This window comes from Globicephala melas, chromosome 16 (genome assembly GCF_963455315.2).
Source record: "Globicephala melas chromosome 16, mGloMel1.2, whole genome shotgun sequence".
Taxonomy (NCBI): domain Eukaryota; kingdom Metazoa; phylum Chordata; class Mammalia; order Artiodactyla; family Delphinidae; genus Globicephala; species Globicephala melas.
In genome coordinates this window covers 80848026-80874886 of record NC_083329.1, presented here as the reverse complement: position 1 = coordinate 80874886, position 26861 = coordinate 80848026, and the positions used below count along the sequence as shown (strand labels likewise).

Genomic DNA, 26861 nt, shown 5'->3' with positions numbered 1-26861 from the left:
TCTTTGCTCTATGCCTGAATTGCAAATAAAGATAGTTTTTGAATGGTTGCTCTGTGCCAGGCACGGTAGACAAATTCATAACCTGCTCTACCCTCCCAGCAATGCCATGAGGTGGAGTCCCAGGTGACAGACGAGACAATGCGAGCAGCAGAGAGGCAAGTAACCCAACAACACTCACTCAGAAGTGGCAGAGCTAAATTTACACTCAGGTAATCTGTCTCCAGAGCCCATACCGTTTCCTGCTGCAAAATACAGGTCCATGAATCGTGTGTGTGTGTGTGTGTGTGTGTGTGTGTGTGTTTGTGTGTGCTTTTTAAATGAACTTTTTATTTTGGAATACTTATAGATTTATAGAAAAGTTGTAAAGATAATACAGAGTTCCCTTCATCCAGCTTCCCCATGCTAAAAGCTTTATATATACATAAAATCATGGTAGGGTCATGGTAGGGTCATTCAAACTAAAAACTTAACATTGGTACAATGAACTAAACTACAGAGTTTATTCGAGTTTCACCCACCAATCTCCTTTGGTTGTTCCTGTATCCAATCCAGGATCCCACACTGTATGTTGCATGTGTGGGTTGTGACCCTCAAACACCAACGTGGGCTGAACGTTGGGCCACGTTTGGGCCCTGAGTCAGGAGACTGCAGGCTGGGGAAGTGAGACATTGCCCGGCAGCTGCCGGCCTCACGCCTCTTTGGCATGGGCGGTCACGTCGTGGGACCCAGGGCTCCCATTGTCTGATCGAAAGCGGAAACCCTGTGTGGGGAGAAGATTTAGAACAGACGTATGGGGACAAGTTTTACATACAGAGCCGACTTTGTCCACGCGTAGCATTTCGAGAAACAAGAGAGGAAGATTCTGCAGAGAGACACGGTCTGCAGTGCTGTGAATGTTAAGTTTATGATGGGCTTGAACTCCAAGTGTGCTGGGAGGTTACACAGGACTCCCCCTCAAGCAGAGGCTCCCAGCCCTGCTGCCCGTGGAGTCATCAGGGGAGCGTCCCCAGGACCCAAGTCTGAGTCTCCCTCCCCACCTGTGTGACGTCATCCGCCTGGGGTGTGGCCTGGACTGTGGAACGTTTAAAAGATGACATTTCAAAGTGACTCTAATGTGCAGCCTTGTTTGGGAAGCATGGATCCAAAGTTTCAGCGTTTCAGCTGCAGAGCCAGAGCCGAGGATGGTGGTGACCGTGAGCGGGGCTGGACACAGGGGCTGCATGTCCCTCACCCAACACCTCCTGGAATCACCAGTGGCTTCCTTGGGTCCCTTCTGGTTCTTTCTTTCCCGAGCCCTCCTCTTCTTCCAGAATTCCTCCCTAGATGGCATTGTCCACTCTCCTGCCTATTGGTGAGCTTCCAACCCTCTTCTCTCCAGCGCGGGGCCCTGCCTCGTCCCGCCTCCACCTGGAAGCCCTCCGGGCGTGCACACAACCTTCTGGTCCCTCTTCCCCAGTGGCTTCGCCCTGCCTGCTCCCAGCCGTCGTGACCTCCTTCATGCTGTCATACCTTCGTTCCTGAGCACTTGCTGTTCGTTCCACCCGCCATGGCCTCACCCTCCTTTTTGGCTTCTGGAGTCTCATCCTTTCGGTCCACCTCCAGGGGCACCTCCTCCCTGAGCCTTCCCCCGCCTCCCGTGTGGGGTTGCTCACAGCCTGGTCTGTGTCTGCTTCTGGGTATTTCTGCCTTCGCGCAGGGACTGCAGCTTTGAAAAACTGGCATAGAATATCTCACAGTTATAAAACTTATATATATGTGTCTGCTGTATAATTATACATTACATATGTATAATTGCATATACCGTTAGAGAATGGTAACACAGTCAGCACCCATGTAACCACCACCCAGCTTGAGAAGTGGAATATTACCCTTGAAATTCCTCCTGCATCCTGTCCCCCTCCCCCGACCAGTTTATGCTGTTGTTTATCATACTTTTGCTTTTCTTCATACTTTTAGCACATTGTTGTGTCCTATGTTCCAAGCAGAAGAGTCTGTTCGGTTTCATTGACTCAGGGCTGACACTGTAGCCAATTAAATCGCAGTTCAGCACTTCCAACGGCAAGACTGTTATAAGAGATGTCAGCAGCCCCGGAGTCAAAGCTCCTGGTCTTTGGGTGACCAGAAGGCTGACGGGAGAACAGACAGAGCTTTGCTCTTACAGGGGCCCCGAGCCTGCACACCTGTTGGCGTGTGTACCTGCAGCGCACGCGGCTTGGAAGATGACGGTGATGCTAGATCAGGGTAAGGGGGCTCTGCTCGCCCAGGGCAGCTGATGAGTGATCATGTCTGGGGAACAGGCTGCCTTTCAAGGGGATGGAGAGTGTCAGCTTGTGAACTGGAGATGTCGGCAAGCCCGATGCACGATTCTGTGGCGGTTACCGGCTGGTTTGGAGGGCAGATTTGGAAGGGAGGGGCCGGGGAGGACTCCTCCCTTGTGTGACATTCCCCGTCTCTGTCTATACATCTGTATTCCTATAAATATTTGTGTATGTATGCACACACTTGCACGTGTCTTTTTATTACATTCAGGCACGTGTGCACCCACGAGCACGCACACACACACACACACACCCCCCCCCCCACACACAGCCTGGTCCTACCTGCCCATAGACGGTGCTGTTGAAAACATACTTCCTGTTGGACTTCTAGTTTTAACCCCGACGGAGGCTTAGGTTCTTGAGGATGCGGCTGGCTTGTGTTGGGTATGGGGATGTTTAACATGGATATGAGCGTAATAGTGGAAGATGACAAGGAAAAAGAAAGACATTGCAGACCTAAGGGATGTTTTCAAAAATGTAGGCATCTGGGTAACTAGTTAGGATGCTTCTGGAAGGGGTTCTTTGTAGAAAGATTGATATTATCACTCATTTGGCCCTGAAGTATTTCTGTGTCTAAATGTTTGTCGGGGGAGGGGTGCCTGTAATGCTCAGAGGACAGTGGGCTCCTTGCTTGTTGTCACATAAGGGACCTGGGATGGATGTGGTGTGTGGAGCAGAGGGCCCCTCTCCTCTGTGTGCCGCAGGCTTGGTTTTGCCCTCGGTTTGGTGCCTCCTGACTGGTCTCCTTGTGTCCTTTCTTGCTCCCGTCTGGTCTCCACAGAGGGATCTCTTAAAATTTGCACGTGGGATCCTGTCTCTCTCCAAAGGCCTCCCATTGCTCTTGGGGCGAAGACCCAGTCCCGATGCAGCCCACAGGCACTGCAGTGTCTGGCTCCGTCCTGTCCCCTGCCTGTCACCAGTGTCGCCCACCGGCCCCTCCAGCCCCGTTCCTTCCTCTCAGACTGTTCCCAGCAGCCTCCTCCGGGACCTCCCTATACCTCCCACTCACCTGTCAGGTCACAGCCAAATGCCGCTCCAAGACCCCGCTTGACAAAGCCAGGGGCCCTGTCCCCTGTGGCTGGCCACCACCGATCTGTCCGTCTTTCTCCCCGTCCGCGTTCATCCGTGTGGTTGCGTGGTTGCCACCTGCCCCCTGCCCCGCCCCCAGGATGGCCAACCCCAGGAGGGCGGGGCCCCTGTGATCACTCACCGTGCTTCCTCTAGGACAGGGTTTGGGTCCTCCGAGAGGCAGATGCCGAGAGGGGGCGAGACGTGGGAGAGGTTTTTTGTTTGTATCTAATTAATTAATTAATCGTTTTTGGCTGTGCTTGCCCAAGCCATGTGGGATCTTAGTTCCCTGACCTGGGATCGAACCCGTGCGCCCTGCAGTGAAAGCGCAGAGTCTCGACCACTGGACCGCCAGGGAAGTCCCAGAGACCTGGGAGAGGTTGAGGGAGATGCCGCTGAAGGATAAGGGAGGGGGCAGGAGAGCCTGCCAAGGACCCCGGGATGGAAGGAAGGAGGTCTCACAAGCAAGAAAGTTCTGGTCCGGCTGACGGGGAGCTCTCGGACCCAAGGTGGTTGTCAGAGTCATCCTGAACCCCCCGGGCCTGGTCCGCATTCACCCCATCCTTCCCTTCCACCCCAGGAGGTGAGTTTTGGGGTGGCACATACATTGGGGAACACTCTGGGGCTCAGGGAGTCCTCTGCTTTGCTGAAGGTCAGAGAAACATCAGGTTAATCGACTGAGCCAACCAGGGGAGCCACTCATTTAACTTCAAATGGAATTCTCCTTCCTCTGTGGTTGAGTAGCCGTTCCATCTGCGACAAGTTTTGTGCATGACTTACATCCCCTGCTGGATCGTAAGAAATCTGGGGGCGGGGGCGGTGTCCTGCCCTTGTCTGCACCCCCACCCAGCATCCCACGTTCAACCAGGACCGGTTTTGTTGCCGTGGATCGCACAGTTAAAAGGCAAACGTGGTGAAACTGGATTTATTTCGCACCTGCACTTGTCCTGCTCACGAGGTGCTTATTACGGTGACCTGAAGGTACTTCCGAATCCCCAGGTGCTCTCTGAACTATCCGGGGAAGGCGAACTTGCGCTCAGTTGCTCAGTCGCTCAGGCAGGTGTTTGTGCTTAGTGTATCTGATTGGGTTCTGCTTCTTGGAAAACAAGTTAATCCACAGGGATGTGTGGTTTCTTTATGACTCAGAAGCTTTGGTTCATCTGAACGTTTTATGAAAGTGTATGCCCCGACCATGACAAATGGGATTAAAATTCCTTCCATGCAAACCGTAAATTCATTCATGTTTCCACTGTGCATTTATACCCAGGTCACATTTCGTAGAGTGTTTGTGTGTTTGCTTTTCTCTAACTATGTTTTGCGTCCTCAGCGGCGGCCTCTGAGCCCCTGTGTTTACACTTCCCGAGGCAGACGTGCTTTCCCCGCGGGGCCTTAGAGTCACTGAGGGTCTTGCCCAAGCCCACCTGAGCATTTTGTGTAGATTTTAACTTTGGGGCTTGGTTTTAAGATCTTCTGAGTAAATTCACGAGTATCGTTTTTTTTAATTGCGTATTTGAGATTTCCTATTCAAAAATGAGTATGATCTGACCGACGTATATGGATGCCTTCTCTGTATACTAGGAGTTTCGGGGGGAATTGTAAGGACTTCAGGGAGCTTATCAGTAGCATAAGTTGGGGACAATTTATATACAGCAAAGAAGATAACTGACAGTGCTGGGTTTTAATAAATTGGGGAGAGGAGTGGTGTGGCCTCGTGGTGAAGGCCTGGGAGCTGGGTGATCTGGACGAAGTAGTTGATGGGGAAGGGGCTGGAGGATGGGGGGGGATTTGGAGAGATGGAGGGAGAGCGTTAGAGGCAGGGCAGACAGGATTCTCGCTGACCTGGCCGGTAACATCGGCTTTCTCCAATTTTTCCCATAAGTTATGTAAGTAGGCGTTCCTGGGTACATTATCCAGACGGTATATGGAAGCTCTTTGACATCTGGGTTTAGTCAAAGCCCCTGTCTTTCACTTCCCTTCAGTCTCAGAGCTCTCTGGGCTGGATGGGGGTGGAGTGGGGATCCCACATAAACAGGGACCTGCAGGTCTGCGCCATGGGAAGGAAGTAAGACACCTGCGCTCCCCTCCCTAGAACCTGTGATGGAGCGTGGGCTGCACGGGATGGAGTAGGTTGCCTGAAGCTTTGTCTCCACCCCAGCCTTTCTGGGGCCAGATGGGCAGAATGGAGCCATCTCTGGGTTTTACAAAGAGCAGAGGGCACGGCTGGTTTCCGGGCCTTCCCTCGTCTTGCCAGGATTGACTTCCTGTACCCTCGAATCTCTGTTCCCAGAGCTGACTGCAAGGTGTCAGGAAGGAATCTTCCTCTCGAGCGCTGAATGCGTCATAACCCTTTCTCAAATGCCGGGTGTGTAGGCAGGGCTTGGATTTCAGGTCAGATCGCAGGCAGGATATGTAAGTAATAATTGGTTTCTGGCCAGAGGGACATCATAAACTTCCTCAAAAAATAACAATTAAAAAAAAGTGGAAAGGGGGACTTTGGTTACGGGGAACTGGGGTTTTCCCTAGAGATTTCAGAGCAGCTGTGTGCCCCATCTGGGTTTCTTCTGATCGTTCTAGCTCATTCCAGAGGTGCCCTCCGGATCCGACTCTCAGCTCCTCCGCCCTCTCTGGAGGGTGAGGATTGATAGTGTGTGACAGGCTTTGTTTCTGAGGCCGCCTTCTGGAAGGCTCACACCCTGAGTGGGGCATGTCTGGAGCACAGGTGGGTTCAGAGGCTGGGCCGCCCCCATTCCCGACCGCTGCCTCTCGCTGTGGCCTGACAGCATCTTACCAGAAACTCCTCCCACCCCCAGGGACACGGGCTCCCCTCGGGGAACTGCTTGGCACGGCAGCTGGACCTGGCCTGGGGGGACTTCGGACCCTTAGTTGAGTGGCTTTACGAAGGGCTACTCAGGCCCAAGGGCCCAGAGGCCTTTGAAAAGAAATGAAATTTCAAGCAAATTATTTTCCACGTAGCATTGCTTTTTAACTTCAGAAGGGTTATTTGGGTGATTGGACTTGTATAAAAAAATTAGTTAGAAGTCTCTTTAAGCCAAAAGACAATATAGATGTCACAGGACTTCGTTCTCAGGATATGAATTGCTGGATCATTTGCCTTTGGTAACTGAAGCCAGAATTCAGTGTTCTCTACTTTCTTTTGGATTCCTTGTTCTTGAAAAACTGTTTTGCCGGTTCTCCAGGCAGAGGAGAGTTCATCCTTCTAGGCCTCCCTTCGCCCTGTCCCGAGCCCCTGCAGCTCTGTGCTGACTGCCCCATTGGTGCAGGCGCGAGAGCCCTGAGGGAAAGGACGGGTCTCCTTGGGACCAGAGAGTATGGTGACGCCATTCGGTCTATTTAATTTTTTTTTTTTATTGTGGTAAAGTACATGTAACATAGAATTACCCTATTAGCCGTTGGTGAGTGTACAGTTCAGTGGCATTCAGCACATTCACACCGTTGTGCAGCTGTCACCACCATCCATCCACAGAACCTTCTCATATCCCCGAACTGAAGCTCTGTCCCCACTGAACACTCACTCCCCCTGCCCCCCCAGCCCACTGCCTGCCTCTGGCCCCTGGCAACCGTCCTTCTACTTTCTGTCTATGAATTTGACTCCTCTAGGGACCTCAGATAAGCGGAATCAAGCTATATTTGTCGTTTTGTGACAGGCTTATTTCACTTAGCATCTTGTCCTCAGGATTGAGGTTCACCCATGTTGTAGCCGGTCTCAGAATTTCCTTCCTTTGTAAGGCTGAGTAATTTCCCACTATGGATAGACCATGCTTTCTCCATCCATTCATTGAGGGCTACTTGGGTTGCTTCCGTATTTGTCTACAGTGAATAATGCCACTAATGAACACGGGTGTACAAATATCTCTTTGAGACGTGATTTCAATTCTTTTGGGTATATACCAAGCAGTGGAATTGCCGGGCCGTGTAGTAATTCTATTTTTAATTTTTTGAGGAATTTTCGTGCTCTTTTCAGCTGTACCATTTTATATTCCCACCTATAGTGCGCACTGGTTTCAATTTTTCCACATCCTTATCAACACTTGTTATTTTCTCTGTGTGTGTGTGTGTGTGTGTGTTTAGTAGTAGCTAGTAGCCATCCTAATGAGTGGTCCAATTTGGCCTATTAATGATCCCTCTGTACATTTTCTATACATTTTCCATATGTCCTTTTCTACTGATTGCAACTTTGCATGGAAGAAAACAAAAATAAATGAAGAAAAAAGAAAATTCTTTCTTCTGACTTTTTGTCATTTCAAGTTGTCATCCTAAGTGATATACTTTGAGGCAAAGGGTACAGAAAGAGCGTGTGTTTGGGGCTCAGATGGGCCCCAGTCTGTCCGTCCGTCCATGCATTCATCCATCCATCTATTCTACCTTCCCTCCATCTATCCATGCATCCATTCATTCATTCACCATTTATCGAGCAACTTAAATGCAGGGCACGATCGTAACACAGTGGTACGCTAGATGCCCAGTGCTGTCTGTTTACCATGACGAGGATGCTGGGAGCATCTGTGTTCTGGGAGGTGGGGAGAGATGCGTGGACCCGCCGGGGAGCTGTACTCCGCTTCCTGCCACAGGCTGTGTGTATGTACGGCCGTGCTTCGTGCTGTCTGCTCCCGCTTTTACCCTCCCCATCCAGTCTCATTTGAGGTGCGGCAGGGCCCCAAAGCGAGAGCACTGCGTGGGCTGAGTCAGGAGACTTTGGCCCTGGTCACTCGGCCACTTGCAGCTTTAATGTCTCTGAGCCTCAGTTTCCTTAATGACGAAAGGAAAGTTATAATTCCCGGTCTGCTTGATTCACATGACTTTGGTAGGGAGCAAAGGAAATTAATGCGGATGAAGACACATCATGAGTAACGGGGTGCTTTAAAATGTCGAAATAGTAACTGACGCTTTCATCGCACTTATGAGTGCCAGGCACTGTTCTGAGCTGCCTGCCTCTAGTAACTCGTTTAGTTTAATGCTCACAACCGCCCTAGGAGAGAGGTACTGTGGGTATTTCCACTTTACTGATAAGCAAACTGAGGCACAGAGAGGCTGAGTAACTTGTGGAAGGTCACACAGCCAGCAGTGGCACAACCAGGTTTGCACCGGGCAATGAGGTGCCAGAGCCTGCGCCCTCCAACTGCTGTAGCATCATGCCTCTGACAGGTATCAGCCGTTTTCACTGTTTCTGTCCCTCTCGCATAGCTGGGAAGGGAACACAGCCCCTGGTCTGGAGAGCACAGCGAGCAGGGCCTCCTGTAATTCCCTGTGAGATGAATAGATGGGCATAGATTGTGTCCCTGCCAGCTTTCCACGGTCTGCAGGTGTGCAGGGACGTGGGTAACTCAGATGATGAAACCACACGTACGTGCTAAGAGGAGCCGTGTTAGGTGACTGGATCGCATTTGGGGGAGTGCGCTGGCATTCGGCTGCAGATCGTTTGCCTTCCAGACCGCTCCAGGGTGAAAGTGCTGATACTCCTAAGAGACCACCGGGCAGGAATGCTGGAGGCTCAGAGGAGCTGCCGACGTTGTGCCTGCAATGTGCCCGCTGACGTGTCGGCACAACTCACAGCAGTGCCAGCCGTTCGGCTCAGCAGAGGAGCTGGGATGCTGTGCTGTGTCTGCACGTGCTAGGCGGACGCTTTCCAAGGATAATCAGAGTTTTCATACCAGGTTGGCCCCGGGACCACTGAGCCAGCGTCTCTGACGGATGCCCCGAGGGATGACCTCTGAACCCGGGGATGTTCTCCAGATGCAGTTCCAGCTGAACCAGGGAGATGTGCGTGTTTACGGTGCTGTTTTCTCTTTCTTCCCAGGCAGTGAAGATCGCTTACGATCAGCAGCGTCTTTTCCGAGGAGGCGGCTGGCACGGAGGCCGGGCTACATGAGAAGCGCAGCTGGGCCCCGGATCGGGTTCCTCTCTCCGCCAGTGGGCGCCCTGTTCCGGGCCCAGGGAGGGGCGCGCGGTGAGGAGTCCCACCACGCTGAGTCCAGGGCCGAGCCGTGCGGAGGCCAGTGGCGAGGTCCCTCGGTTGGGAGCCCCGTTCCCAGGAGCACAGCAGCCTTAGCTCTGACCTCCGTGGGCCACCGAGGCCTGGCTCTGGTGGCCGTGAGAGGAAGCCCAGGGCTCCGTGGGACTCAGCCCAGGGCTGGTACCACCCTGCCCAAGAGGCGCCCCGGGGACGCCGGGTGTCCGGGGGAGCTGCCATCCATGGACAGTCACGAGGCCCCAAGCCCTCGCCAGGAAGCAGTCTGGACCAAAAGCTGTCTGTCCCCGGAGGAGGTGAGGGGCACCAGCTGCGGCCGCGGAAGTGGCCCCGAGGCCCCCTCCCCCGCTGCCGGCTCTCAGGATGTCTTCACCTCCAGCTTTAGTTTCATTCGCCTCTCCCTGGGTTCCGCTGGGGAACGGGGAGAAGCAGAAGGCTGCCCGCCATCCAGAGAGGCCGAGGCCCCGCGTCGGAGCCCCGAGGAGACGGAGGCCAAGGCTGCCAGCTTGGACGGAGCCCGCGAGCACCCTCGGGTCCTCTCCTCCCCCTTCGCTCTCAAGGCCCCTCCGGGCCTGGCAGACGCTGCGCAGACCTCGGGGGGCGGCCCCAGGCTGGAGTGTGAGACGCTTCCCTTGTTGGACACGGATGCCACCTCCTCCCGCGCCCCGGACCCCTCGTGGTTGGAGGGCGGCAGCTCGGGGGATGCTCTCCGTTGGGACCCTCTGCTTAGCCAATGCAAGCTGGCACTGTGGCACTGCCTGCAGGGCCAGCAGAGGCGGCTGGAGGTGGGTGTCTCCCCAGCCTGTGGGCAGGTGGTGGTCACGGCTCAGATTAGTTCTGGACAGAGGGCAGGAAACAGCACTTCTGGGCTTGCCCAGCTCCCTGCTGGCGGCTCCCCTGGCTGCTGGCTGCAAAAAGATGTCGCCTCCCTGCTGTCTCTTCTCTTTCAGCTTGAACTCGAATCTGTTCTCATTTTCTCTGTCCCTTAGATGCTTAGGTTCGTTGCCTTTGGGCTGCAGGTCCTCCGCAGTACCTAGCCTGAGCGATGCAGGGTTAGCTCAGCTGAGCTTTGCTTTGAAACAGGGGCTTGGGGCCAGGGAACAGGGGAGATGCAGCTGGCTGGTGTGTGGACAGGGTAGAGGGATATAAACACAGTGTTGCTCTGAACTGGCGGCGAACCAGAGCTGCTTCTGCGTTTACAGCACTCATGTTGTGCTGTAGCCGTGGGAGCTCCTGACATAGAGCCGGGACACTTTGTTTCTGGTTGCTAAACCTCTCAGCCCCTCAGTTTCCTTATTTAGAGCCGATAACACCACGCGGGATTGTTCTGTGGTTCAAGTGGGAATGTCAGTGCTTTGGAAATTGGGACAGGACGTATAGATGTCAGTCCTAGCATCATGATGTTGCTGTCCACCCAGTTATCTGAGGGGTGGGTACACCTGGGAGTAGGCGGGGTGTTCTACGCCGAAGGGTTCCCAGAGAAACCCGGGCGGAGATGCTTTGTGGGGACCCATTGGCTCGTCCTGTTGAAAGACTGTTTCCCTTCGGGGGTGTGTGCACGAGTATGTGTGTGCATGTATATGCGTGCATGTGTATGCGCGCGCGCGTGTGTGGCATATGTACACGTAAGCAGGGAAGTAGAGCCCATCTCATCAGGATTTGGAAGGAGTACCTGAAAATGGGAGGCTCAGGTTCATTCCCAGCAGCTGATCTCATTCACCCTCGATCCCTTACCTGTGGCCTGATGTTCCTGGCCCCGTCCCTGTTTGTGCTGTCCCAGTCCAGCCATCGATTTGTCACCCAGGGAGACAGTGCAGCTGGGCCAGCGTGGGGGTCTCTGTTCCCAGGTGATGCGTGGAATCTTTGAGCCAGATGGGTTCCGAACTGATGCCACTGTCTTCCCCACCAAACCCGCTCTAATGGGCCTCGCTGTCGATCTGTAATTGTCGATTTGAGTTAATACAATCCATCCAGCTCCTGAGAGGAGCTGCAGCCTCTTCGACACCTCCCTCCACCTTGCTGCCCACCTCTCTCCGTCTCCAAGCTCCGTCAGTCCTGCAGCTAACCCGCTCTCGCGGTCACGGCCACGGCCCCTGTCTGGTTCAAAGCCTTATCTTGCACTTGGGTCCTGCAACAGGTTCCTGATGTAGTTACCTTCCTCCAGTGTCTCTCTTCCCCAGTTCATCCTCCGCGTGGCCAGCAGCGTTATCTTCGGGAACACTGCTGGGATGGCGTCATTCTTTGGCTTAAAGCCTTGGGTGGTTTGTTGCTTCTCTCAGACGGTCTCCAAATTCCTCATCCTCACAATTGAGACCCTTCCCGACCTGCTCCAGCTGCCTGGCTATCCAGATGCCTTACTGCTGCCGGCTCAGCCGCGGGGGGCTGCTTCCTGTTCCCGTGCCTCTGGCCTCTGCCTGGAATGACCTTCCTGCACTGTGCCACCTGCCCAGCTCTCCTTTTCCCTTCTGGTGTGACTTCAAAGCCACTTCCATGTGAGACCTCTCTTACCGCCCGAGACCAAATGATTCCCTCCATTCTCTTCCGTTCCCACAGCCCTTTGCACGTGCCCCGTTACAGCACTCGTCACGTCCATAATCCTTTGTTTGGCGTCCAAGTTCCTCACTTGACCATGAGCTCCTTGGCTACAGGTCACTTTGCTGAGACATTTTTGGATGCCTGATGCCTCGCATACTGCCTGGTCCTTGATTAACTTTTAGTTTTAGTGAAATAATTTATCTTGCTAAGATGGGCCACAGGTATCTGATTGATAGATTTCTTGGATTGACTGTCAGAGGCATAAGGAGAGATGCTGAGAGCTGCACATACAAGGATCCAGACACTCAGTGGAGGTTTGCACCATTGTGCTTTTCAGACTCTAAATGCCAATTTCCAACACGTTAGTTCTGTGAGCTTTAAAAAAAAAAATCTCGGCAACATATCTGCATTTCTCTGTTTCAAAAATCCAAGTTTTGACCCAAGTCAAGCAAAAGTAGAATGCGGTTATAAAGACTAGCTTCCCTACCTCCCAAATAACTAAACAAACAGAAACTTGCCTGGCAATGGGTCCGCTGCCGTCAGTTCACGAGATCCGGCCCCCTGGGTTTTGGCGGTACCAATAGTTTTTCCCTTCCTTTTAACTCTTCTTACCCAGATGTAGATCGTGTCCTCCTGTGAACCTAGGAGTTTTGGTAAATTGGAGTCTGTGAAACCCTGAGTAGATGTGCTCTCTGGGGGCCCAGCTGTGCCACGGGTTCACCATGCCAGTCTCTGCACTAGCGAGACACTGGGGGGCCCGGGAGCTGGAATTCCAGGGTCTGTGGCTGGGGAGAACCACCTTGACTCACCTTTTGGATTTCATGATTTTTAGTTTTAAAAAGAAATAAAACCCACCCTAGATATAGCTCTTCTTTTCTCCTTGATAGCCCACATGCAGCTTTTCAAAATGAATAATTGGTCATAACCCACTGCAGAGTTATTTTGTGGGGTCTTGGTTACTGCTGGGTCACCCGTGGGCTCGCACTCCTGGCAGGCTGGTGGGACTGCCTGGGTGGGAGCCCGGCGCTTTCTTTTCCTTGCTGTGTGACCTGAGGTCATTTGCTTCACTGTTCTGTGCCTCAAGACACTCTTGTAGAAGGTGGAGGTAACCACAGCCCCTACCTCATTAGATGGTCGTGAGGATTAAAGTGCCCGTCCATGTGCAGGGCTTCAGACCGGTCCTGGTGCCTAGCAAGAAACCAGAATATTGTTCATTATTAACATTAAAGAAATAGCTCAGCTTAGGAGAATTTGAATTCTAATTTGAATTAATTCAAATTTGAATTCTAATTCAAATTAGGAGAATTTGAATTAATTCAAATTTGAATTCTCCTAATTCAGATTAGGAGAATTTGAATTCAAAAAAGAATTCAGTCATCTCCCCACAGTGCAAATTAAACTCGTATCTTGTCTCGAATGGTAGGCTCTGGACACAGTTTATCTGTTGTTTAAGTATCTTTGTTTATGGTCGTCCAGCACCTGGACGGTGAGAAACATGATGCTGTTTCCAGTGATTTGAATGTCTGATGTGTGGAAGAGGGACGACCTTGTTTCAGGGCGGTGGGAGTGACAGAAGGGACTCGGGCCAGGGTGTAGGACTAACAGGAAGGCAGATTTTGCTTCAGGTGGAGGAAGAGGTGGAGCTGTGTGTGATGAGGGAGACCTTGCTTTTTCCATCATGTTTGTGCGGAGACCCTAGATTGCTCATTTGGGCTACAGGACTGGGGAGAGGGTTGGGCTCTTCCAAAAGATCCCTTGGAAGATGGGGATTCTAGTGTTCCGGCACCTTTCAGATATTATATTCTACTCCCTTCACCCCCTTTCCCCTCTCCTTAAGTAAAAATGCAAATCTCAGGAATTTGAGTTTTAGCTCCTTTTAAATACAGTCCATCCTCCGTGTTCGCGGATTCTGTATTTGAGAATTCACTTACTTGCTCAGATTTATCGAAGACCAAAGTCAGTGCTCACTGTGCTTTGCTGGTCGTTTGTGGACATGGACAGAATGGCTAAAAATTTGAGCCACCCGACATGCAGTTTCTAGTTGAGGTCTTGTTTCAGCTCAGACTGTAAGCTAGTGTCCGTTTGGACTATTTTTTTTTTCACATCTTTATTGGAGTACAGTTGCATTACAGTGGTGTGTTAGTTTCTGCTGTACAACAAAGCGAATCAGCTATACGTATACATATATCCCCATATCTCCTCCCTCTTGCGTCTCCCTCCCACCCTCCCTATCCCACCCCTCTAGGTGGTCACAGAGCACCGAGCTGATGCCCCTGTGCTATGCAGCTGCTTCCCACCAGCTACCTATTTCACATTTGGTAGTGTATATATGTCCATGCCACTCTCTCACTTTGTCCCAGCTTACCCTTCCCCCTCCTCGTGTCCTCAAGTCCCTTCTCTGTGTCTGCGTCTGTATTCCTGTCCTGCCACTAGGTTCATCAGTACCGCTTTTTTAGATTCCGTATATATGCGTTAGCATACGGTATTTGTTTTTTCTCTTTCTGACTTAACTTCACTCTGTATGACAGACTTTACGTCCATCCACTTCACTACAAATAACTCAATTTCTTTCCTTTTTTGGCTGAGTAATACTCCATTGCATATATGTGCCACATCTTCTTTATCCAGTCATCTGTCAATGGACATTTAGGTTGCTTCCATGTCCTGGCTATTGTAAATAGTGGTGCAGTGAACATTGTGGTACATGACTCTTTTTGAATTATGGTTTTCTCTGGGTATATGCCCAGTAGTGGGATTGCTGGGTCGTATGGCAGTTCTATTTTTAGTTTTTCTTTTTTCTTCTATTTTTAGTTTTTTAAGGAACCTCTATACTGTTCTCCATAGTGGCTGTATCAGTTTACATTCTCACCAACAGTGCAGGAGGGTTCCCTTTTCTCTGGTGGCCTTTTGTTTTTCACATTTGGTAAAAAGTTTTTTTAAAAAAATTGTTTTTATTGGAGTCTAGTTGATTTACAATTTCGTGTTAGTTTCAGGTGAGCAGCGAAGTGATTCCGGTTTTTTCTTTTTTTGGTTTTTTTTGCGGTACGCGGGCCTCTCACTGCTGTGGCCTCTCCCGTTGCGGAGCACAGGCTTTGGACGTGCAGGCTCAGCGGCCATGGCTCACGGGCCCAGCTGCTCCGTGGCATGTGGGATCCTCCCGGACCAGGGCTGAAAAACCATGTCCCCTGCATTGGCAGGCGGATTCTTAACCACTGCACCACCAGGGAAGCCCCGAAATCAGACCTTTTAAATGTTTAAACTTCATGTTTCTTCGTCCCACATTCCTCATTACCCCTCTGATCTCACTTCCTACAATTTCGCCTTTAACCAAGCCTTTCCAGGCCCGGTGGCCTCCTGCTCTGCTTCGCTGAGCCCAGAGCACTGCTGCCCGGAGCCTTTGTGCCAGCTCCTCTCTCTCTTGGAACGTGTTTCTCCCGGAGAGCCTCACGGGTCACTCCCTAACCATGTATATGCATCTTTGCTCAGATGTCACCTTCTCAATGAGATTTTACTGACAATCGCAACCCCACCGTCTGCCAGCATTCCTGACCCCCCGACGTGTTTCGACTTTTTCCTTCTTTCATAACGCTAATCCATTTCTAAGGCTCCATAAAACTTACTTATTATGTTTATATTTTTGCCTTCCTACACGAAATTGTAAAGCTAGAGGGCTAAGAATTTCGTGCCGTTAGCTGCAAGCCCTCAAACAATGCCTGACACTTAGAGTAAATATTTGTTCAATGGCTCGGATCTTGTGCATAAGTACAAGTACAGGTGACGACGGCCAGAGAGAGGAAGGACTTTACACATGGACTGGTGGGGGTGACACCTGAGCCAGGTATGGAAGGAGAGGTAGGTGTGAGCTGGCAAAGGATGGGAGGAAGCAGGTTTTCAGGGAGCAAGCTTAAATCCACTCATCCATAGGCTAAGAATCTCCCTGCAGAAAATCCCGGGGCCTCCTGTTGAGAAGAGAAATAATTACAAATGAACACGTTGGTGATTCTCAGACAAGTGATGGGATCGTTGAGTCCGCATGCGTGTTAAGTCAGACAGTGCCCTTTTCTGTAATGGAAGGGGTGTGAACCGTAGGACGTCTTTGGTAAAGTCCTTCTTTTCATTCTTGCCACGCCCTCAGGACACGCTGTCGAGTTGAAGTTCATGCTTTTCTTCTCTTGGTCTCTCCTCTAACGTTGGTGTGTTTACTTCCACAATTTTAATGTGGTGTTTTGAACAGGAACCATTTGGTCAGGTCAGGAAATTAGTATTCCTTTTTGTTATGCATTTTTCACACAGGTAAGGGTACAACGTGATGTTTTTGTTTAAAATAACATTCTAACTCTTTTTGTGGATTTTATGCTCCAATTACACTTTTTCTCTGTATAACTTTTTTTGGAGAAACAAATGCATCTGGCATCGAAAAAACGTACATTTGTGGTTCTTTTTTTAAAGGAGAATAAAGTGGTTCAGCTTCGAAATAGTTTCTAAGTGTTCTTAGCTTTAGCAAAATAAGTTTGCGTGAATGCGATTGTAATTTGGTTTTCATTTTTTCCCCCTTCAAACCAACATAGGTAAAATCCTTAAGATTAAAGCTTCAGAAACTTCAAGAAAAAGCGGTTGAGGAAGATGATTATGATAAGGGTGAGTTTTACTTTGCTTATTGATTCTTTCTTCCTTTTTTCCATAATGTCCAATTTCTCTTTCCCTCCTTACTTACCCCTATCCTCCACACCCCAGATGAATCACGTACTCTGTTCTTTTGATCACCTCCACTCAGTAACAGTTGACTATTTTACAACACTGTTATTTTGTGGATTTCGAAGCACTTGATGAGCAATAATCCTTTGGGTCCTAAGTATAACTTTATTGATTGTCCAGAAACACTCTGAGTACTGGCACAATATAAGTTATATTAACTCATCATCTATCTGCCTAAGGTGTGATATACCTAAACGTTATTCACGCATCAGAAAATGTTTGTTGAGCACCTACTGTGTGCTCGGCACTGTGGAAGGAATAGGAGAGTGAGGTGGATACAGTATCTGACCTCGGGATGCCTGTGGGTATGAGCCCTCGTGGAGCTTTCTGACTTCATGGTCTCGGGGACCAGGTGTAGGAGATGGGATGAGCTCAAGAGATGATGCCAGGCTGTGCCAGTGGGCACGAATGTATCCAAATGCCCGTGTGGATGGCCTGAAGTAGCCAAGCTGGAAAGGAGGAGTCATAACATGACGACGGAAGAGCTGGTCAGAAGCCCGAAGAAACAGAATGAGACACCCAAACAGGAGTTGGGTCATAGCAGACGAGGGCAGTCAAGGCAGCCGAGGGGACGCAGGGTGCGCTGTGTTCAAGGGACGGTCGCAGGTATGGTTGGCTTGGGAAGGATCTTAAGGACGCAGGTGCCGACTGCAATATCTCACACCCATGTCTGCTGGGTCAGGGGAAAAGAGAGGGCCTAAAAGGACTCCCAGCTTCCCCCAGCCTCTCATGAACTTGATGTGGACTGCCGGTGATAACCAAGCTTAGCACACCGACGTTTGGTCTGGAAATGCTGTAGATCTAAGGGTCCCCAGGAAGCTGGGTAGCCTTGAGGCTTGGTCTTCAACCTCATGGGCCCATATTCTGGTTTCCCAGGGGATTTGTCACAGACCATTAGGAAATGGGGCGCTACAGGAATGGGGTGAGCGACTTCCACAAGGAGGGTGCAAATGCTATTCTAGGAGACATCCGGAGCTCTTGCTGTCTGGAGTCCTCATACACCATTGGGGTGGGGCGTAGAGAGTGATGGGGGTGGGAGGAAGGAGAGGAATTTGGGGATGGAGGCGGAACTCTGTAAACTCTGCCACTTCTCTTTGACAGGCCGTTTCGATTTCAGAATGAGGCCAGATGGAGGGTGAGGGGTGCGGGAGAGGAAGCAGGTCCGAGGCTTGGGGAAGTAGCCCGTTCCCCCCGCCCAGCTGTAGACCAAGAGCAGATGAGCTGTTCCTGGACCAGGGTGCCCTGGGGGCTTCTGTCTCCGGAAGACAATTACACCTCGGTTTTGAGGCTCCCAGCTGTGGCACACGTTTATTTTCTCTTCCACGGGCTGAGTCTTGGTTCCTTTAACAACACGGCTCTCTCTGGAACACACAAAGCTTCTGACACAGGTGGAAAACCACGCCCTCTTTTTCTGATCAAGAAAAACTTGGACATTCTGGGCGTGGTTCTTTCGACGGGCTTCATGAAATGAAGGCCTCACTTCTTTAGTCTTTTCTCCAAATGTCTCTGAAACACCTCAGGGGACGAGGTTGAACGGGACACACCTCACAGGGAAGCTAAAAGAATAAAGGCACCTTCATCCAGTGTTTCTGCCTATCTTTTTTCCTTGTTTGTATGTCACTGGGTACCGAAGGAAAAGTTTTGGGGTAGGCCCAGCATTCTGTACTTTCCCAAGCCTTCCAGGTGCTTGGGGTGCATGTTGACATTTGGGCAAACGCTGGTGTAGGACTTTCCTCCATGGAGAATCAGGCCTGTGGTACAGTGGCCAGCTGAGTCCGGCAGGTGGGGTTCAGTCCACGGGCCTTGTCCCTCCTGGTGGAGGTGGCAGTGTATCTAGGCCCTAAGGGGTGAGTAGGATATGCTGGAAGGGCATTTTACAGAAGGGCCAAGAGCTGGAAGAGCCACCACTGCTCTAAGCTCCCATCCCAAAGTCTGCTCGCCTTGAAAGGAGATTTGAAACGGGCTATTGTCTGAAACGGATCGCTGCAGGGCCCAGTGCATGGGCATGGACTAGCACATAGTAGGTGATCAATAAATTCTCGTAAACTGATCGCTATGGCATTAGGGAAGCTTGGACAGCGTTGAGGTGGAGAGCTTGTTGTCATGAGATTCGTTGAGATAGGATTTGAATACAATTTCCTTTCTCCTCTAGTTTATGCAGGGTTACTAATAAACATTTTCAGAGTTGCTGAGAATTCCTTGCCACTCAGCATTTAGTCTTCGTGTGGGCTCCCTTCTTTTTCTGTTAGCAGCAGCTGTGCAGCTGTGCTCTGTCTCTGGGGACGGCGTCTGCCGGTGTCCATGAGGTTAGCTAGTAGCATCTAGAGGGTGACCTTATCCCCTTGGTTTTTTTTTGCTTTTCTCTCTTTCTTTCTAGATTCACTCATAAAAATGACTTTGTGTTCCGGAGCAAGGAGCCATAAGCCCAGAATAGGAAGTTCTGTGTTTTAGCTCATTAAAGCGCTGGCAGAGTTACCCGCTGATGCCTTGTGGGGAAACCTTCTCAGGCCTCTAATACATCTCTCCCTCACTAGGGAAGGAAGATTAATATTTCCTTATATTCTTGCATAAAACTGTGAGGGCTTGGGAGAAAAAGAATGTTGCTATTTGGTATGTGCTTAGGGTCTTTCTCCTAGAGGCTCAAAATGCTTCAGCACATTACTGCTTATCCCATGTCCACTGGGGGGCAAGGATGAGACCTCAGAGTCCCACAGTGGGAGACACTGCTGTCCAGAGATGGGGGAGGAGCGACCAGGGTCTGTGATGTGCTGGGAGGGAGAAAAGCAGAGCGTGGACCATGATTTTCTTTCTTTCTTTCCCTCCCTCCCTCCCTTCCTTTCTTTCACCTTAAAAAATTTTTTTTAATCTTTTTTTTTTAAACTTTTAATTTTATGTCGGAGTAGAGCCAATTAACAATGTTTTGATAGTCTCAGGTGCACAGCAAAGTGACTTAGCCATACACAAACGTGTATCTAGTCTCCTCCAAACTGCCCTCCCATCCAGGCTGCCACATAACATTGAGCAGAGTTCCCTCTGCTGTGCAGTAGGTCCTTGTTGGTTATCCATTTTATTGAATAAATATAGCAGTATGTGCATGTCAATCCCAAACTCCCTAACTATCCCTTCCCTCCACCCTTCCCTGCTGGTTGCCGTAAATTCATTCTCTAAGTCTGTGATGGACCACGGATTTCAATATGGTTACTGTCCTAGTTGTTCCTGCGTGGATCCGTGGCCTCTCACACGCCCTGGCCTCCCGTGTCCCCCAGTGACCATGTCCGCTACCTGCATCGCAGAGCTGGCCTTCCTGCTTGTCTGGACTTTGCTTCTTGGAGTGAAGAATGGCCGGCACTGACTTCCTTTCTCTCTCTTTGTCTCAACCAATAGTCATTGTGACAGAATTCTAGCACAATAAAAATGTGAGGCATTGAGAGAAAAATGATCACAGCAGAGGCCACGCATGAAACTGTGCTAGAAAGTGGCCGGTTCTTGTCTAAGTTGCCATCATTTCCTTTTTTTTTCTGAATTCTTTCTTTAGCAAGATTTCTCTATCCACAGTGGCTCTTTGGGGAGTGTGCAGATTATCCAAGCCAACACCCTTTCTTTCACGGGGACCCCACTCTGAATGTCCTCCCGGGGCTTCCTGAAGTTTAATGCCTTCTCGTCTCAGAACTCAGACGTGACTGAGCACAGCGAAAACCCCCGGATTCCTTTTCACTGCATTTCATCCGAGCCTAGGAAGCAGAAAACAAGCTTGAGTAGAATCTGGTCATTTCTATACCCGCAGGACAGCAGAGTCGGTGGGAGGCGGGTACCATGCTGGGGTCCCCAGAGCAGAAATGTGACTCTCGGCAGCCTGTACTGTTTTTTGTGTTCTGACTTGAAAAGAGCTGCCCTGAACTCCGATGTGAATGTGGGTGCAGCGTCTGTCCGCAGCCTCCTGCCCACACCGTTCCCTCCTCTCCCCACCTCCCAGGGTCTGGAAACATCATCCTTCTGGCATGTTATCCACAGGGCTTACCCTCTGTTGCTCTGAGGGGTGCTTGTAATGTCTCCCCTTGTCCTGGGATGCCAGGGCTTCCATTAAACACACAAACAGAAGCTCAAATCTCAAGTAGGTGTTACTCAACTGATTGCACCCTTATCACTTGTGAAAAATGCCACAAGAAACATCCAAGTCACCATCAACTGAGACCTTGGCCAGTTCCCGGGAGGAGGTGTCACCACCCTCGTTGTCAGGCGAGGCCATGGGAGCTGCTCAGAGAGGACCAGCGTGTGCTCCGGCCGTCCTTCTGCTTTGCCTCCGGCCTCGCTGGGTCTAAAGCATCTTGCATCCCAACGTGGAAAACAGCTCTGTAGGAGCTGTGGGGATAAAACCTAGCTAGGAAGGTTTTGGATTCTGGAAACTCTTATTTTTGTGACCACTAGGGAAGGGACGGATGAGGGCTCCACGCTGGGGATGCATCAGGAAAACGGTCCGTGATTTTCTCTAAAACCATTAGGTTATTAGGAGCTGAGCACTCGCGTTAACTCAGTGCTGGTCTCTAGCATCATTCTCACAAGAATGAAAGCTTGTGTGTCTGCCTCCTATTTTAGGTAAAAATTGAAAAGTTGGGAGACAGGCGAAACGTAAAAACAAACGCCGCAGAACGAGCATATGTACAGTATGCCATTTACGTCCCTTGGTTGCATTGTCTTTGGGTCTTTTCCTCTTTACAGGAGAATCTCTGATTCTGTCAGCTAAGGGCGGAGATCTCAGCCAATGGTGGCTTTTAGCATCACCGTGTGTGCAGGTTTGTGTGCTGGCATTTTTCACGCGTGCTAAGGGTGCGCAGTCATGTAACACCTGGTGGGATTGGAGCTGGATAAACCCAGAGGGTTTCTCTACATGTGATATCTATCCCTTTCATTTGTGGCAGATTAAAGCATGATTTCAGCGTGATGCCGTTTCTTCCCCGTGTTCCAGCTGGGTGCACACCCCGCTCTTTCTGCGTTGGTGTTAAGTGTGGGATGTTAGACCCCTTGGTGCTCTGGGGGTAGAAGCACAGGGGAGCGGATGTCCCTCTTCGTGACCGCATCACAGGTCTCCAGGTGGCCTCTGCTTTGCTTCCCCAGTCGTGAGGAAATTGGTCTGCCCTGCGAGGGTCACGTGGGGTGTGGTCACGGTCATTATTCGTGATGAAACCTGACAGCTCCAAGTTAGCCGTGCTGCTGAATACCAAACACCAAGACAAAAAAAAATCTCTTTTTCCTCCTCCTCTGTCTAATTAGTTGGAACTTGGACACACTTTCTTGCGGGCTGAACTGCAGCACTTTTTAAACTGGTGTTAGTAGGTGGTTGTGTTGATAGTGGACACGTCTTCCTCTCTCTCTGTGTACGTGCCTGAGGCTCTGCAGGTGACACCAGTCTCTCAAGCTGGAGAGTCTGTGATGCAGCAGGACGGCAGGCAGGAAGTTCCTCCTGTGCTGAAGCTGCTCCCACAGGTTTTCTGTGTTCCTGCCTCTCTCCCAGAGTGGCTGACAGGCTGGCTGGGATCCCAGGACAACAGGCTCACCTGCGGGAATGCTCCATCTGGGTCCAAGGAGCTCAGCTGCTCTACAGGTGGCCATACAGGACAAGGCAGTGACTTAGATTATCTGGGGCCAACTCACTGGGGTACAGTGATCACCACTCCTGTAAGGGCGTTCAGGACTGTAGAAATGTCAACAATTGCACTTTTTCAAGTGAAATTGAAACTTCAGCTGTTTTCAAGGAGCATTTCCCTTCTGTCTGCCAACTGTGAAGTAGCCAACACACCTGGAAGGGATGTGTCTGTGATTGGGGCCAAAGCCTAAACAGGACTGAATCTTCCCACTACAGTGATTTCAGGTCCAAACTCTGTTTTCAGTACAAATGGTTGACTTTCCTTTAGCAGGAGGAATGTGCTAGTTGCTTGGGCTGCCATAACAAAGCACCACAAGACTGGGCGGCTTAAACAACAGACATTTACTTCTCACAGTTCTAGAGGCCGGAAGTCCAAGATCAAGGTGCGGGCAGGGTTGGTTCCTTCTGAGGCCTCTCTCTTTGGTGTGTAGATGGCCGTCTTCTGCCTGTGTCCTCACATGGTCTTCCCTTTGTATGTGTCTCTGTCCTAATCTCTTCCTCTTATAAGGACACCAGTCATATTAGAGTAAGGCCCACCCTAATGACTTCATTTTATGTAAGACCCTGTCTCTAAATACAGCCACATTCTGAGGTCTTGGAGGTTAGGATTTCAAAATATAAATTTTGGGAGCACACAATTAAGCCCATAATGAGAGACCTAATGGACTTAGGGCAGAGTTAGATACTAAACACATACAGGTATTTCTACAAACGTTTGAATACTTTGGTTTGACCACTCTGTGGTCACATGTAGACATTTGATAGAAAAGTTTAAAAAAAGGGGAAATTCTGTGACTTGAGTAAGTGGGTTGACTATTCCTTTCCCTGCGCACAAAGGAGCCTGGCTGTTACTGGCATCTTGTTTTGTCCAAAACTCCACAGCAAGTTAAGAGCAGAGCCTGGCTCTTAAGCCAGTACATCATGTATATCACTCTTTCACACGAACAACTATTTACTGAATATTTGCCAGGTTTTCCAGGCTGTGGTGAACCAACACGTGTGTAAGCGATGACCTCCCCTCAAGGAATGTGAGCTTAGTTGGGATAAACAATATGTATAGAAACATATGAAAGTTCAGTTAACATTAGAATTGTTTTTTTTTTTGTTTGTTTTGTTTTTGCATGAGGACCTCTGCTTTCAAGAGGAAGAGACCCAATTTAAACTAGTGCCAGAAGAAAAGAGGATGGGATGACTGGGGTCAGGGGATCAAGGGTGTTAGGACACTCACTTTTCTCTCTGTTGTTTGACTTATTCTCTCAAAACACTTGTTTCACTTATCTGTTGCTTCATGTGGTAGGCTGAAACATGGACCCCTCTAAAAGACAGCCACATCTTAGTCCCTGGAATTTGTAGGTATTACCTTATTTGGAAAAGGGTTGTTGCAGATATGATTAAGTTAAGGATCTTGAGATGAGGAGATTATCCTGGATTATTTGGGTGGGCCTTAAATGCCATAACATGTGTCCTAATGAGAGTGAGGCAGAGGGAGATTAGACAAACAGAAGATGAGGAGGTGATGTGACCACAAGCCAAGGAATGCTGGCTGTTGCTGGAAGTTGGAAGAGGCAAAAATAATTTGAAAAAGTACCTAAAAAGATGGACCACTACAGCTTTCAACCATAAAAAAGCCCCGCAAACCATGGGGAAGGAGGAGAAGCTAATTTCTAGAGTTACCACATTATGTAATATGTTACCAAATATTTAAATGTCTAATTTTCAACAAAATATCAAAAGGCATACAAAGGAATGGGAATACATGGCCCATTGAAAGAGATAAAATAAATGGACAGAAACCATTCCTGAGGAAGCCCAGGCATTGGATTTGTTAGCTAAAAATTTAAAGCAGTTACCGTAATGATGTCCAAAGAGCTAAAGGAAACATGGACATAGAACTAAAGGAAATCAGAAAAATGATGTACAAACAAAATGAGGATATCAGTAAAGAGATAGATATTACGACAAGGAATGAAATAAATTCTGGAGCGGAAGAGTATAATAAAATGGATATTCACTTGATAGGTTCAACAGAAGAGTTGACCAGGCAGAAGAATGAATCAGCAAACTTGAAGATACAACAATTGAAATTTTTAAGTCTGAGGAGTGGAAAGAAGAAAGAATGGAAAAAATTGAAGGTAGCCCAAGAGACTTCTGTGACATCATCAAGCAGAGCAACATATACCTATGGGAGTCCCAGAAGAAGAAGAGAGAAAAGAGCAGAAGAATATTTGAAAAGATAATGGCTGCACACTTCCTAAATTTGATGAAAGACATGAATCTAAAAATTCAAGAACTAAATGAATTACAAGTAAGATAAACTCAAAGAGACCCACATGGGAACACATTATAATCAAATTGTCAAAAGCCAAAAACAGAATCTTGAAAGCAGCAAGAGAGAAGCAACTCATCACATACAAGTGATCCTCCATAAGACTGACAGCAATTTTCTCATCAGAAACCATGGAAACCAGAAGGCAGTGAGAAGATACATTTAACATGTGGAAAGAAAAAAATTTGTCAATCAGGAATTCTATATCCAGCAAAACTGGTTTTTAAAAAAATGAGGGAGATATTAAGACATTCCCAGATATTAAAAGCTAAAGGGGTTCTTTACCACTAGACCTGCCCTGCAAGAAATGCTAATGTGAATCCTTCAGGTTGCAGTAAAAGGACACTAGACAGTAACTTAAAGCCATATGAAGAAATAAAGAATACAATCATGGCAAATACGTGGGCAAATATAAAAACTAGTATTATTGTATTTTTGGTTTATAACTCCACTTTTTATTTTCTACATGATTTAAAAGACAATGCATAACATCTATAATTTATAAAATTCTAAATTATGTTATTATAAAATTATAAATCTATTTAAAAGGATGTAATTTGTGACAAAAATAATGCAGAGGGGGAGCATGGAACCGTATAGGAGCAAAGTTTTTGTAAGCTATTGAAGTTAAGTTGGTATCAATTTGAATCAGATTGTTGTAACTTTAGGATAGTAAATGCAATCCACATGGCAACCACAAAGGACTATCAACAAAATATACACAAAAGAAAATGATAAGTCAAAACAGTTCAGTACTAAAAAATCACCTAAACGTAAAAGAATACAGTAATGGAGGCAATGAGGGACAGAAAGAATATATACAGAAAATAAACAACAATGGCAGAAGTAAGTTCTTCTTTATCAATAATTACATTAAATGTAAATGGAATAAACTTTCTAATAAGAAGGCAGAAACTGGCAGAATGGATACTAAAAAAGTGATCCACCTACATGCTGTCTAAAAGAGACTCACTTTAGACCCAAATGACCCAAAGACAGAAATAGATTGAAGTGAAAAAATGGAAAAGAATATTCCATGCAAATAGTAGCCAAAAGAGAGCTGGAATGTCTACACTATCACACAAAATAGCCTTTAAGTAAAATACTGTTACAAGCGATAAATGAAGCATCATATATTGATAAACGTATTAATTTCTCAAGAAGCGCTAACAAATTTCAACATATATACCCCAAACAAAAGAGCCCCAAAACATATGAAGCAAATATTGACAGAATTGAAGGGAGAAATGGTTCTCCAACCGTTGGAGACTTCAGTATGCCACTGGTGGTTGATGCTGACTGTCTACTGGTACCTGGCTGGGACCATGGCTGGATCATTTACCTGTAGCCTTTCCATGTAGCTGCTTGGCTTCCTTATAGCATAGTGATGGCATCCTGAGAGAGAGAGATCTAGGCAAAAACTATCACTTATTGTGGACAACCTTGGAAGTCGGGTAGTGTTACTACTGTTGCATTCTATTCTTTAGAAGTGAGTCACTAAGGGTGACCCATACTCAAGCACAGGGTCATTAGACTCCATCTGTTGATGGGAGGAGGGTCTAAAGAATTTGTGGGCATCTTTAATTAGTTAATATTTTATTTTAAAATTTTTATTGGAGTATAGTTGCTTTACAATATTGTGTTAGTTTATACTGTACAGCAAAGTGAATCAGCTATACATATATCCACTCTTTTTTTGATTTCCTTCTCATTTAGGTCACCACAGGGCATTGGGTAGAGTTGCCTGTGCTGTACAGTAGGTTCTCACTAGTTATCTATTTTATACATAGTATCAATAGTGTATATATGTCAATCCCAATGTCCCAATTCATCCCACTCCTTGCTTCCCCCATGGGGTCCATACGTTTGTTCTCTACGTCTGTGTCTCTGTTTCTGCTGTGTAAATAAGATCGTCTCTACCAATTTTTTTCAGATTCCACATCTATGCGTTAATGTACAATATTTGCTTTTCTCTTTCTGACTTACTTCACTCTGTATGACTGTCTCTAGGTCCATGCATGTCTCTACAAATGACCCAATTTCATTCCTTTTCATGGCTGAGTAATATTCCATTGTATATATGTACCACATCTTCTTTATCCATTCCTCTGTTGATGGACATTTAGGTTGCTTCCACATCCTGGCTATTGTAAATTTGTGGGCATCTTTTTAAACCACCACAGACTGCCCTCTATTCTCAGATGCTTTGACATTCTTTCCATGTGCAAAATA

The 26861-nt window shown here is 48.5% G+C and overlaps 1 protein-coding gene across 7 annotated transcripts in view; it reads left to right on the top strand.

The window, feature by feature from the left end:
* The window catches only part of DISC1 (DISC1 scaffold protein), a 348149-nt gene that overhangs the window by 45868 nt on the left and 275420 nt on the right, over positions 1-26861 (top strand). For all 7 annotated transcript variants that reach the window (XM_030839535.2, XM_060286270.2, XM_060286276.1 and 4 more), the window contains exons 2-3: positions 9202-10157; positions 16476-16545. In XM_030839535.2, coding sequence (XP_030695395.2) covers positions 9202-10157; positions 16476-16545 — 1026 coding nt within the window. The remainder of the gene's footprint in view (positions 1-9201; positions 10158-16475; positions 16546-26861) is intronic.